The sequence below is a fragment of the Carlito syrichta genome, unplaced genomic scaffold, assembly GCF_000164805.1.
Source record: "Carlito syrichta isolate Samal-C Ts95f unplaced genomic scaffold, Tarsius_syrichta-2.0.1 Scaffold295060, whole genome shotgun sequence".
Taxonomy (NCBI): Eukaryota; Metazoa; Chordata; class Mammalia; order Primates; family Tarsiidae; genus Carlito; species Carlito syrichta.
The window spans coordinates 316,876-330,637 of NW_007239156.1; the positions used below are offsets into that span (position 1 = coordinate 316,876).

General features: G+C 51.0%; 1 protein-coding gene across 1 annotated transcript in view; it reads right to left on the reverse strand.

The window, feature by feature from the left end:
- The window catches only part of LOC103256735 (putative polypeptide N-acetylgalactosaminyltransferase-like protein 3), a 233,767-nt gene extending 220,422 nt beyond the window's left edge, over positions 1–13,345 (reverse strand). Inside the window, exon 1 of the mRNA XM_008054506.2 lies at positions 12,730–13,345. Within this exon, the coding sequence (XP_008052697.1) occupies positions 12,730–12,967 (238 nt within the window). The 5' untranslated portion in view covers positions 12,968–13,345. The remainder of the gene's footprint in view (positions 1–12,729) is intronic.
- Between the last annotated feature and the right edge of the window lie 417 nt (positions 13,346–13,762).

The following is a 13,762-nucleotide window of genomic DNA, read 5'->3' on the forward strand; positions in this document are numbered from 1 at the left end:
CATGAGCATGCCGCTGCACTCCAGCCTGGGCGACATAGTGAGATTCCAACTAAAAAGAAATGACTGTCGCAAGATTACACTGGATCTTGCCTAATTAAAGCCACCGTGATACCAATACGGCAAATGTGCAATCACAGTGAGGACACAGGGCAGAAACCAAGGAACAAAGCTTGCCCGAGGCCTGCTGAGAGTCACCCAAATGAAGAAGAAATTAACAATGTGCACTTGTCAGCACTCCTGTTTTGTTGTGCTAATTTCCTTGCAAATATAAGCGAAGCCTTTTAATTAACTTAATATCAATTTCACTTTTCTCACATTTTGCTCTAATTACAGGCTGGATTTAAAGCTCACACGGCATTATTTAGAGCCCTAGAATGAACAGCTTTACAACTTTCCCCGTGAGTGACCGTTAAACCTGATTGAAAGAAGGTTCCCTGTGACCATCCTGTCCCTGGTGGCTGGCATCCCTGTACTCACCCCAGCACCCTTCCCCTCTCTGCAGTCCACGGACCAGCTACCAACTGAGAGCCCTCTTCACACAAGGAAGACCCGGAATGGGAAAGTTGGTAGATGTCTCCAGATAACTCATGTATTTGTCTGAGTTTCTGCTTTCTCACATGTAAAATAGTTATAATAGTATAAGTAGGTTTGCTAGAAAATTATATAACAAAACTCTTTTTTTTTTTTTTTTCGAGTTGGAGTCTCACTCTGTCGCCCAGACTGGAGTGCAGTGGCCGCTTCTAGCCACCGCAGCCTCGACCTGCTGGGCTCCGGCGATCTTTCCGCCTCAGCCTTCCGAGTAGCCAGAATTACAGGCGCGCGCTACCACGCCTGGCTGATTTTTGACTTATTGTAGAGATGAGGTCTTGCTGCCCAGGCGGGTCTCGAACCCACGGGCTCAGGCAATCCACTCACCTCAGCCTCCCAAAGGCACGGGATTACAGGCTGAGCCACCGAGCCCGGCTCTCAAAACTCTTGATATGTATCCGATGCTCAATAAAAATAGGTGTCTGGTTAGCTGTGGTGTACATAGGTGTAGACAAATACCGTATGCTACTGTATTTCATCAAATCTAAGAAACCTTCAACTGTAAGATACACCCACCACCATTTTTATGTACCCATAAGGGGGGGGAGATGCTGCCAATTAAACAATGACACCCACTGAGCATCAAATGAATCCCAGTTCTAGAGACGTAAAAATGTGCATCTCAACATAGACAAAATATAGTTATATACAGTAGTTTCAATCTATGAGATGTAAGCAGGTCAAATCTGAGTTTACCAGAATGCCCAAGGACTTAAGTATTCTAGTTAACTGAAGTTCTGATTAGACAAGTATCATACTGCGTTTTAATTTTCATTGGAATGTTTTGGGGGTAGATAGGGAATGACAGACACTGTCACAATGCAAATGCCATTTTCTCTCCTTCTCTTTTTTTACCACTATATTTACTTTCTCTGGAAAGCATCTATTCTCTTGCAGCAAAGTTGGTTATAGGACCATGTCCTGACCCACATGTGGGAGACTGCCTGGAAGATTTCTGGGAAAGATTTTTTTTTCCTGACTAAACAATAGCAACAAAGGTAGCCACTGGTACAAGAATTGCTACCCTGTAAAAAAGATGCAATAACTGGAACTACAGCAGCCATTTTATAAGCATGAGGACAAGACCAAGAGAAATACAATAGCATGAGCTATGACATCATGATGCCAAACCAGTGCTAGCCACCACGACGTCTGGACTTGTTAAGTGAGATGAGTCACTTGCTGACAAATTAAGTCCTAAATGATATAGACAGAATTTTTTAAAAAATGAATAAAGCGTATCCTCTTGGAAACTACTGGATCTGACCATGTCAGCAATTAATTATGATGCCAGGCAGAGATGAACAAGGGTTAAAAGAAAGCTCACTGAAAGTGCCATAAGAGCTCTAAGAAAGGACATTTAATTCTGACAAGGTGGTCAGAGAAAACTTCAGGGAATAAAGGGCTTTTGCATAGGTCCTTGGAGAATGCATGAGATTTTAATCAGATGGGGGAGAGGTGTTATTCATAAGTCGAGCGTTAAGGGACCCTAAAGTCATGCAGTTCTCATTTTACAGATACATATAAGCTTTGGTCCACAGAAATAGAAACAGAGCGGAGCTAGAACCCTGGTCTTCTGACCCTGAGTTCCTGCTCTTCCTGCCGGGAAGGTACAGCATCTAACAAGCTGTGTACAGGACATTCCTCAGTAAACACTAATCACACAATTAGCCATTGTGTCTGAGGCCAGGATGGAAGAAGTTCTTCTGGAACCTTGCTCCCTATTAACTGTCAGCACGCTCGCGTGTTGGTGTCTGGATGTGGCCGCCTGCAATTACGGCAGTGGTTTATTACTCATGCATGGCGCGGCTGAGGCTCCGCAGTTAGCAATGACAGGGACATTATTAAAAGGGAAAACTTCTCTATCAGCGGCTATGCCGACTGTCATCCACATGTCAGAGCAGTCTAAAGACCTGCAAGGAGCAGTCACTAAGGGAGAGGAAGCTCTTTCAGCCATGTGAGTCCTGCATTTATTCTAAGTGCTCTGGACTAGAGGGAGGGAGGAGGGGACAAGAGGAAGGGAGGGAGAGAATGCAGTGAACACCCCACCTCGCTGGACTCCTTCCCAGGGCCTATGTGGGCACTGCATCTCTAGACTGCACTATTTTTTTTTTTTTTTGGAATTGGAGTCTCACTCTGTCGCCCAGACTGGAATGCAGTGGCCACTCCTGGCCACCGCAGCCTCGACCTGCTGGGCTCCAGTGACCCTTCCACCTCAGCCTTCCGAGTAGCCGGGATTACAGGCGCATGCTACCACGCCCGGCTGATTTTTTGATTTATTGTAGAGATGAGGTCTCGCTGCCCAGGCGGGTCTTGAACCCGCGGGCTCAGACAATCCACTCACCTCAGCCTCCCAAAGGCGCGGGATTATAGGCTGAGCCACCGAGCCAGGCTTAGACTGCACTGTTAAGTGGGTACATTTCATCTGCTCTGTGTGGCTCCTGTCCCCCACCGTGGACAAAAGCCATCTCGTGGGAAGCCGGCGCCGCCCCTGGACTTTGGGGTTCCATCTCTGGTCCCTCCCATAGTTGCTGTGGAAGCCGGGTTCTGCCCCTGCACATGACACTCCTGAGACCAGAAGGGGTAGGAAGACCCAGAGACCTGGTGGTGGCCTCAGACAGCACACGCCCACAGATTCAGTCATTGCAGCAGTTACAACCGAGACAAAGCCGGGGTGAAGTGGGCTGCGACAGTGGCTCCTGGGGTGGAACAAGCTTCTACGTCATTGGAGAGCAGCAGCTGGGGACAAGGAACTGGAAGGAGACTGAGTCTGGAGTCAGACCACCCCTCTCCACGGCCTCCCACGGAGTCCCTCCAGCCCACCCGCCTCCTCTTTGGCTTGGGGAGGTATGGGCAGCAGAAAAAGAGACTGTCATCAGGTCCTGGACAAGGTGAGGCCCAGCTAAGACGAGAGCATGCGTTGCATGGCGCCCACACCTGCCATGGCGGGTTCTTCCCCAGGAATAAGCTGATCCACCATCAGGGGTTACTGGTGGACACCACAGAGGACAAGAAAGTGAAGGCATGGGGATTGCTGGCAGGCTCACCACGGGAGGGGCTGTCCAGGCTGGATATGAAGAAACAAGAACACAGGCAGCTAGAAACAGGGGCATGGTAGGGGCCTGAGCCTCAGTGAGGTTTAAGGGAAGTGGCAGCCCAGGAAAGAGCCCAGGCCAGAGAATCCCAGAGCTAATTCAGATTCTCCAAATGCCACAATTCCAGGTGCTGACTCTTAGTTTTGGACGTGGCCAAGGAGGGAACTTTCAAAGCGAGGTACAGCTGGAATCACTCTGAGGTTGGGAGGGCTGGATGAGCCCTGGACTCAGAGATCTGGCAAGGCTAGCCACGTTAGTGACACCAGCACTGTATATCCCTACTGCAGTCTAACCCACTCTCCCACCCATCCCTGACTCTAAATCTTGACGTCACCTTAAGTCACCCCCTGTTACCTGGGCACCTGATGACTCCCCCCAGGTCTATGGAATTAAACCCAAACCAGCCAGGGAGCCAAAGCCTGACCCAGTCCACCCTCCACCAGGCCCTCCTAACAAGTTTCACCCTGCCAATGGCATGGGCTCCCACCACACCACCTTACTTCTGTCCCACACCTTCCTCTGGCTATGCTGTTCCCCTCCCCAGGCGCCCTGCCAATTCCCAGTTCGGGGCCCTGACCACCTTTCAGAAGCATCCATTTCCTCCGATTTGCTTCCACCTCTTCCACAGGGTGGTCTCACTACCTAGCTCCTACTGTCTATATGTCAAATCTTGTTAGCGCTCTTGTTTAAGTTCAGTACTCATTGGCTAAGCACCTACTGTGTGCCAGTTTGTGCCTCACTGCTTCCACGCTCAGTACAACATTTGTTTGGAACCTAGACTGTACCTGGTAAAACTATAAATGTAACTTTCTAACCAGACCACAGTGCCTAGGTGAGCATGATAGCTGAACCTCCGTATACTCTTAGCATCCAGCCCACGCCTCACAGCAAGGAAGTGCTCACTAATGGATGTGAATGACCAACATGCTTTGTAATGGAGTTTGACAGACACAGGCTGCCATTTCTTCTCCTAGGTCTTAAAAGACATCACTCAAAGTCACCATCACTACAAGAAGAGGAGGGGAGGAAGAGAGGAGAAGGACGAAGGAAACAAAGTTCTGCCTCAGACAAACATGGAAGAGAGAAGAATATCAAGGTAGTCCAAAGAGCTCAATAAATTTGCAATGATAAGAACCTCCTCTTACCTCTTTTGAGATTCACATCACAGATAGCAATAACCACACTCCGCTATAAAGAATCACTAGCATTCATTCAAGAATTACTTCCTCAATACTTACTATGGGCCAGGGCAGCTCACAACATCAAGAATATGATGGGAAACAAGCAAGCAAGGACTCTTCCCACGCTTGTGTCATACATTTTGAATTTCAATTCATCCTGACTCTATTTTACAGCTGAGAAATAAAGGGACTTCTCCAAGGCCACAGAGTTAATAAGCGACAGAATTAGAAAACAAATCCAGTCTGTCTGATGCTCAAGTCAACAACCTTTCTTCTAACGTACTCTTTTTTTGTTGTTGTTTGAGTCGGAGTTTCACTCTGTTGTCCAGACTGGAGTGCAGTGGCACGGTCCTGGCTACCACAGCCTCAACCTGCTGAGCTCCGGTGATCCTTCTGCCTCAGTCTTCCAAGTAGCTGGAACTACAGGCATGCGCTTCCACGCCTGGCTAATTTTTGATTTATTGTAGAGACAAGGTCTCGCCAAATTGCCCAGATGGGTCTCAAACCCGTGGGCTCAGGCAATCCACTCGCCTCGGCCTCCAAAGTGCTGAGCCACCAAGCCTGGCCTAACATATTCTTAAAGACTGGTAGGTCATCTAATCTCAGGTTGTCTCTTTACTTGCCTTATGTATGGCTGTGCTCATGTTCTGTCTTCCTGCAGTCACTCTTAGTTCTAATTACTGAGCCTTCTTCCTGTCCACAAAGGACACTCTCAATCTGGCAACAAGCAAAGGTCAGGGAGATTGGATTTCTTCAGCAAGAATGACCCTGGCTGCCTCTCCTGCTACCTCTGGGCTGAGTAGGCAGCAGCTGCCCCCACTGGCAGGGTGCCTGTCACGCACCCAGGCCTGCACAGATGTGCCCATATCTGAAGGTTGTACAAGGATGGGGCTCCCCATTTCTCCAGGAGGGGCTGGCTGTGACCAGATGCTGTGAGGCTGGCTGTGACCTTGAGGGCAAAGGAAAGATGCCTTGCTACAGCACCCAGGCCCTGGCTCTGTAGACAGAGCCTTCATATCTGAGACCCGGTTTGTCACTAGGCCCTGCTGAATGTCTCCATGCACACAAAGGCTTGTCTGCCCTGGTTTCCCTCTAATACTCAGCAGTGGCTGATTTTAACATGCATGTTTGCCCTCTCCTCTCTCCCCCTTACCTCCTTGCCACAGGAAATGCTGGTACAATCCAGCATCTGTGGTCTATGCAAGCACATCACTAGCCCGCCAGGAGAGGGGAAATAACACTGGGCCAGTTCCAACTTTCATAAAAAGAGATGCTTTCTTACTCCGCCTTGGGTACCTGTGATAGCAAATCCCCCCTTTCTGTCCTTCTGTACCAATTCACTTGCCTTACCTAGAAAGTTTGGCGTATGTATCAGGGTGGATGGCACTTGGGTTATTTGGGAGCACTTCTTCCTACAGCTCAGACTCGTTTCATGTGCCTTCATGGCTTAGGGGCAGGACTGAGATAGGTAATTTTGACTTCTCTCCATTTCCACAAAGATTTTCAATCTCTTCGAGCAACCCTGCTTCTGTCCAATATCCTTCTGAAATCTAAATTTGGAACCTAACTTGAATCGATTGCATTTCCTCTTACAACAGAACTGCCCTGGGCTTACCAGGAGAGAGCTCTGATATGCGCCCTTTCAATGCAGTGCATGGGGACACTGAGGAGGGGTGGGACACTCACCAGGGCTTGGAGTTTGCATGGGACAGGGAAGAACCACACCCCTCCACCTCTCCACCCTTGTTCAAGGGGAAGTTTCTGGACTGAGAATGCTGGCTCTGCCTTTCACTGGCTGTGTCACCCTGGTGAAATTACGTTGTATCTCTGTTTCTCACCTTTCTCATCTCTAAAATAAGAGAAATAAACTATCTCCTCAGAAGGTGACAGAAAGATAAGAGAAAGCCAAAAGTCACATTTAGAGTTACATGGGGAATTCTAACAAGAAATCTGTTAGGTCCCTAGGTTCATTTTCCTAAAAATGGTAGAAAACCACCATGCCATCATTTAAAAAAATATTTTAACATAGTATTTTCTTCTGTATAACCTTTTTTGATTTTTCAAATTTTCTAAAATAAGCATAAATTAATTTTATTCCACAACAAGTGAACATACAGTTGGTCCTTGAACCACACAGGTTTGAACTGCATGGGTCTACTTCTACATGGATTTTCCTCTGCCTCTGCCACCCCAATACAACAAGACCAAGCCTTTCTCTTCCCCCTCCTCCTCAGCCTACTCAGTGTGAAAGCAGCAAAGATGATGACCTTTATGACGATCCACTTCCACTGAATGAATAGTAAGCATATTTTCTCTTCCGTATGATTTTCTTAATGACATCCTCTTTTTCTCTATCTTACTTTATTGGAAGAATACAGTATATAATACATGTATACCATCCAAAATATCTTTTTATGTTATCAGTAAAGCTTTCGATCTACTGTAGGTGAGAGGTAGTTAAGTTTGGGGGGAGGCAAAAGTTATACATGGATTTTTGAATGGAGGTGGGGAACAGGTGCCCCACCTCCTGAATGGTTCAATGGTCACCGTAAAGTCATGTTCATGTTATAAAATCACATGTTCAAAGAAAACATACTGGAATGTGCTGGTTCCTACCCTGGCTGACTGTTTCATTTCCAAGATCCTCGAAGGATCTATCCCCTTCAGTTAGGAAGGTGAAGCCTACAGCAGCCTCAAGAGGGTGCGGGCAAGATGGTTTCTTCACACTCAGTCTCCCTGGCTAAGTCCTTGCAGGCCCTTCCCCTCATCACAGGCACCCAATACAAACAAGCCTTTGCAGTCCTGAGGTTGTTTCCTCTGCGACTACCATCTACCTCCTAAAACTAGCTCCCATCCAATTAATCAACCAATAAGCCTTGAGTGCCCCACTATGTGCAAGGTGCTATGGCAGATGCTGATGGGAGGTATTTAAAAGTCTAGACCGGGCTCGGTGGCTCAGCCTGCAATCCCAGCGCTTTGGGAGGCCGTGGTGAGTGGATTGCCTGAGCCCGCGGGTTCGAGACCCGCCTGGGCAACTTGGCAAGACCTCATCTCTGCGATAAATCAAAAAATATTAGCCGGGCGTGGTAGCGTGCGCCTGTAGTTCCAGCTACTTGGAAGACTGAGGCGGAAGAATCGCCAGAGCAGCCACTGTACTCCAGTCGTGGTGACAGAGTGAGACTCCAACTCAAAAAAAGAAAAAAAAAGTCTAAAATATGGTCCCAACCCTTAAAAAACCTAACATCCAGTTCTTGACTCAAAAAATAAACCCACGGACAACAGGAGTGCAGACCAGAGGTAAAAAGCATCATGGACAACAAAGACTCAAGTGGGAGGGCTTAGACGGTACAGCCTGCCACAACTCTGCCTCCCCCCGACCCCAGCTTTGAGATGTCCATTAAGGGATAGACAGAAAGTAAGAAGAGGGTGGGGAGAGCAAATCAAGGCAACCATCACTTTTCAAAGATAGGAGCTGAACCATGGAGGCTAAAAACCCTAAGGCAAATACAGGACACTGCAGCAAGTAGATGGTTCTGGCTCCAGGAGGCAGGAGGGAGGGCAAGAGTGAGAACACAGAGACGCCTGCTGGAGCTGGTGGTGTCAGGCCCTGACTGTGGCCTTTAAGATGGACCATGATTCCTTAGGAAAGGAAGATTTGGGGCTCTTGGGAAGTGGTGCTTTCCACCCAGTTAGCTGGAGCGACCATGTACTCAGTGGAACAGAGGGTGAGAAACCAGTGGCCGGGCTCTTGGCTAAAGGACAGTGCCTCAACAGTCTATGTGTAGGGGAAAAAAGAGCAGGAGGCAGAGTGCAGCTGTGAGGGGCCTCGTGGAAAGAATGGAAGCACAGCTACAAGAGACATTCTGAAGGGAAAGAAAATGAATTCATCTCTGTGTGTCTTCTCCATACCAGCATCTCCACTTTCCTCTTTCAAGCATCCATCTTAGCCTGAAGTAAGTAAAGCAAAACAAAACAACAACAACAACCTATCACTATTTTTCAAAAGGCAAGATTCTGGACCTTGGTACCAAGTCTTAGCAGAGAGACCAGTTCGTAGGAAGTCCAACACCCCCTGGCTGTCCCAGTGAGCCACTCGCAGAACGTTCAACAAAACCCGTTTCATCAATGAGAGAGCACCAGGGACAGCTGTGCTCAGCAACCAGGGAAGGATAGAGTCCTTCTGCTTGAACTTCACAGGAGTCCACCTGGAACAGACTGAGGCGGAAGGATCGCCAGAGCCCAGCAGGTTGAGGCTGTGGTGGCTGGGAGAGGCCACTGCAATCCAGTCTGGGTGACAGAGTGAGACTCCAACTCAAAAAAAAAAAAGAAAAGAAAAGAAACCCAAGCAGCCTTTAACATGCCAACTGTCACATTGTATCAGAGGGGCTGGACCCATAAGGCCTTGTTCCTACTGGATGCCCATGGCCCAGTTCTAGCAGCCTTACCATTAATTCCTAAGGAATAAAGAACGCGAAGATCAAAGTTGCCTCCTCGTCTTTCAGTAGCAATGAACAGAACCAGGCTGCAGAGCCAAAGGACATGAAATCCATGTCCCATCTTCCCCTCACCCCTAGGCACTGGGAGCCCTCTTCTCCCTCCCCTAGTTTCCAGCTGCAGCAGGTGGCCTCAGCAGGGCTAGTGCACCAACAGATGGGACACTCATTACCCAAAACACACACAGATAGAGGATGGAGTGCTTGAGAGGGTGGGTGGAAAAAGGGAGGGTTCTCTCTATTTCACAATTTTCCCCCACTCTTTTCCTGCAGGCTTCGTGTCACTACAAATGACACCAAGCAGTCAGGATGATAACATCTGCCTAGTCTCCGTTTGAATCTCTAGCTGGCCCAGAAAAAATGTTCTCAACTGGGCATCTCTGCCAACTCCTCCTCAGGCTGCAAGTCAAGAAAACTCAGCCTTCCCACCCCACAGCACCCAACTCCACCAGTCAAGGAATTGCTTACATGGCAGAAGGGCACAGAGATAGAAGCCAGCCCATCTGAAGCAAATTCCCAGCTTCTCGAAAGTTCCTCCAACCAGCTGGCTTTGGAGGTCAGATGGGTTTTTTGCCTTTGCTCTGCGTGGTGTAGGTGGTAGAATGTTGGGCAGAGTGGGTCCTGGTCCCAGCCACAAGCTTTGTAGAGAGTTTAATTCTCAGACCCCACCCAGACCTGCTGAATCAGAGACTCTGGGCATGGAGTTTGGAAATCTGTCTTAACAAGCCCTCCAAGTGATTCTGATGTATATGCTAAAGATTGAGACACGCTGGTACAGCTGCCAAGAACCTCCACTCTGCAGCCGGATGGTCCAGGCTCAATTCCCAGCTCTGAAACTCACTAGCAGGATGATTGTGAGCAAGTTACCCAGGAAGCAATAAGAGGCAACTATCTCATAGGGTCACTGTAAAGACTAGATGGGAGGCCAGCAGTGGTGGTTCATGCCTGTAATCCCAGCTGAGGCAGGAGGACTGCTTGATCCCAGGAGTTGGAGACCAGCCTGGGCAATACAGTGAGACCTTGACTCCTGAAAAACATTTTTAAAAATTAGCCAGGCATGAAAAATTAGCCGGGCATGGTGGTGCATGCCTGTCATCCCAGCTACTCAGGAGGCTGAGGCAGAAGGATCACCTGAGCCCAGGAGGTAGCGGTAACCTCTGATCATGCCACTACACTCCAGTCTAGGTGAAAGAATAAAAACATCTAAATAAATAAATAAGACTGTGTGTTCGTGTATGTCTGTGACACGTAGAATGCACCATATCAAATTTTATTATTTCTATTAGGGAGGCTTGGAGTGTGGCTATATCATATTTAATGTTCTTTTTTTTTTAGCTGGAGTCTCACTCCATCATCCAGGCTGGAGTGCAATGGGACGCTCACGACCACCCCAGCGTCGACCTGCTGGACCCAGGTGATCCTTCTGCCTCAGTCTTCCAAGTAACTGGAACTACAAGCATGGGCTACCACACCCAGCTAATTTGTTTTTTAATTGTAAAGATGAGGTCTCACCAAGTTGCCCAGGCTGTTCCCAAACCCGTGGACTCAGGCATTCCCTTCACTTCGGCCTCCCAAGGTGCTGGGATTACCAGCTTGAGCCACAGCGCCCATCCATATTCAACACTCTTAACTGAAACTAATGCTAAAATGACCCATGTCCCCGAGAGTAGCCTGATAGTGAGGGTACTCGAAGTATACTTTGGGGTCCTATGAATATACGTCTACGGCAGGGATCTGTGCCAAAAAGGCTCACCCCCATAAGCTTCTGATTCCTCCAGAAATGGACTACAGGCTTTTGTTTCATTCTGTGCCTTAGATTTCACACACTTGGGAGAGGAGCTTCTGTATGACTCCCACAGACTACCCCAACTGCCAGGCCTCGCCCCCTGTTCAAGGTATCCCCTGGACACCTGTCGAGTGACATGGAGAAGACTGTTCATGTGCTCCAAGATCTGACCACACCACCCTCTGGAATTAGCCAGAAGGGACCATCAGTGAACGGGAAGAAAACAGGCTGGCATCCTCCTCCTCCCTGCCACCTGCCGCCTGCCACCGGCCTGGTCTCACTCTCACCACAGTGCAGATGGTTGAGTCTGGTCCGCAAATGCACACAGGTGTGTGGCTGTATTTGCGGCGCCACATATTTCTTTTTTCAATTAAACTCATACTCTTGTAAATAGGAGGAGACTGTAGGTAGACGTTTGTGCCCAGTGGCCAAGAACACAGGCTCTGTGGCCAACTAGACACTAGACTCTGACTCCAAACTCTCTTACTGACTAGCAGCGAGACGCTGGGCAACTTAGTTAACCCCCTGCCTAGTTTCTTCATTTCCCATGTGGGGATGGGGAATCTCCCCAGATCCATGTGAGCGTTCAGTGAGACAATGCACTTATAATGTCTTCGCATGGCATCTGGCAAACAGCAAGAATTCCATCAGTGATTATTATCATGCTCTTTATGACTGTCTGCGGTTGGTGCGAGAACATGAGAGAGATGCTCAGGGAGGGAGAGAGAAGGCAGCCTGTACCAAGAAGTACTGTATCTATCTGCCTTGGATAATTGGACCCCGAAAAGCCATCTGTGCTAAAGTGGGTAACACTCACTCCCACCTAGTCCCGGGGGTGGGGGAACAGGGCGCATGAAAAGTCTCTCTCTCTTCTCCTGAAGCACTGAGGAGGACAGTTCAGATGGGACAAATTCTGACCATTGTCACTAATTAGATGCCACACCTCACTTTGCTAAGCTCTGTAAATACCTGTTTCCCAGGCCTACCGAGAACTTTAAGAGTGGCCCCTCCGCAGCTCCCAAGGAGAAACCGGGTGTGTTTTAAACAGCAGCCTCCTTCAGGTCATGGGCTGTGCAGTCCGCTTCACGGAGATGACATGCGCATCCAACTTATTACCGAAGCGCATCGGTTTCCACGACCTGGGGCCTCAGCTTTGTCTGCTGCAGGCACCTAAACCTCCTAACGCCCCCTCCCCACCAGACGCCCACCAAACGCTGGGCTCTTAAACTATTTTCTCCTAGACGTCAGCCCTGCGCTTCCCGTCCCATCTGGCCGCTCCACTAGTTTCCGCGCTCGTGCTGGAGTCGCCGGGGAATGATTTCCTGCCCGCACGCGGGGTCCAGGAGACAACTGCGCTGACATGTTTCCAGGATAAAACCAAACTTGCAGTTGGGGCCCGGAAAAGAAGCAGGTAGTTCTTCTTTCCAGCAGCCCCGGCCTCCTGCCCGAGACGGGGCAGGGAGGGTAAGAGGGAGCGCTCGAGGCAGAGGGTGCCGGGTCCCGGGCACAGGGCGCAGGGCCCCGGCGTTCACCCAGTACCCTGCCCGCCCGCGCCGAGCCCCAGGGGCGCCGGCGCGCGTCCTTACCGTTCAGCTGCCGGTAGACGATGTCCTCCAGCAGCGAGAGGCGCTTCAGGACCGCATCCTGGATGGGGCTGGCGCTGTGCGCGCTGAGGTTGGCCGCCTCGGCGCGCGGCCGAATCTCGTGGAAGGCGTCTCCGCTGCGCACCGCGATGGGCCGGCACTTGGCCAGGAAGAGCACGAAGCCGGCCACGGCGATCAAGTTCAACACCAGCAGCACTTTGACTCTTCTCAGTGAAGCCATCAAAGAGCCCGACCGGCCCTCGCCCCGGACCCGCGACCCCTCGGGCTCCGGCGAGGCGCGGGGCAGCCGGGGCCGTGCGAGTCTCCCACGCCGGCCGGCCGGCGAGAACCCCAGCCGGGGAGCCCCACGGCACCGATGCTTGGGCAGCGGAGACCGCTGGGAGGACGGGGCGGTCGCAGGGAGAACGGAGTGGCTCACAAGGAAGCCCCGGGTTGCAGAAGTGCTCCCCGAGACGCCTGCTCAGTGCGCGGCGCGCGGCTTCCACCCGGAGTCTTGGCGAAAGGCCGGGGGCCGGGGGTCTCTCCTCTCCACCAGCAAGGGGTTCGCCTCCGGACCTCGGGCCGCCGGCGCTTCAGACCCCGGGGCCGGCAGGCGGGGCTGCCCGAGAGCGGTGGAGGGAGCGGCGCGCAGGTGCCAGGCTCGGCGCTCGCCGCCCTCCCGCGGCGTAGCGCGCCGCACGGCCACCACCCTCGCCCGCAGACAGCCGTCGCGGCGCGCCGCCGGCGCTCTTCAGCCGAGGACCCGCGCCCCGGGGCGGGCGCCTTTGTTCCGCTCACCGATCCGCTCCATCACGCGGGGCAGAGAGCAAGCCCGCGCCGGGCGCCCGCATCCTCGCCGCTCCGCAGTCACGCCCGAGTCTCAATTACTCTCAAAGTGGGGACAGCACTAGGGGGCGGACGCAGGGCCCGCGCGCGACGTCCTTTCCGCCCCCGCGCAGGGGGCCACCCCGCCCCGCCGGCAAACTCACCAGCGCGCACGGCGCCGCGGGCTCCCGGGCACGTTCCGGGTCCCAGC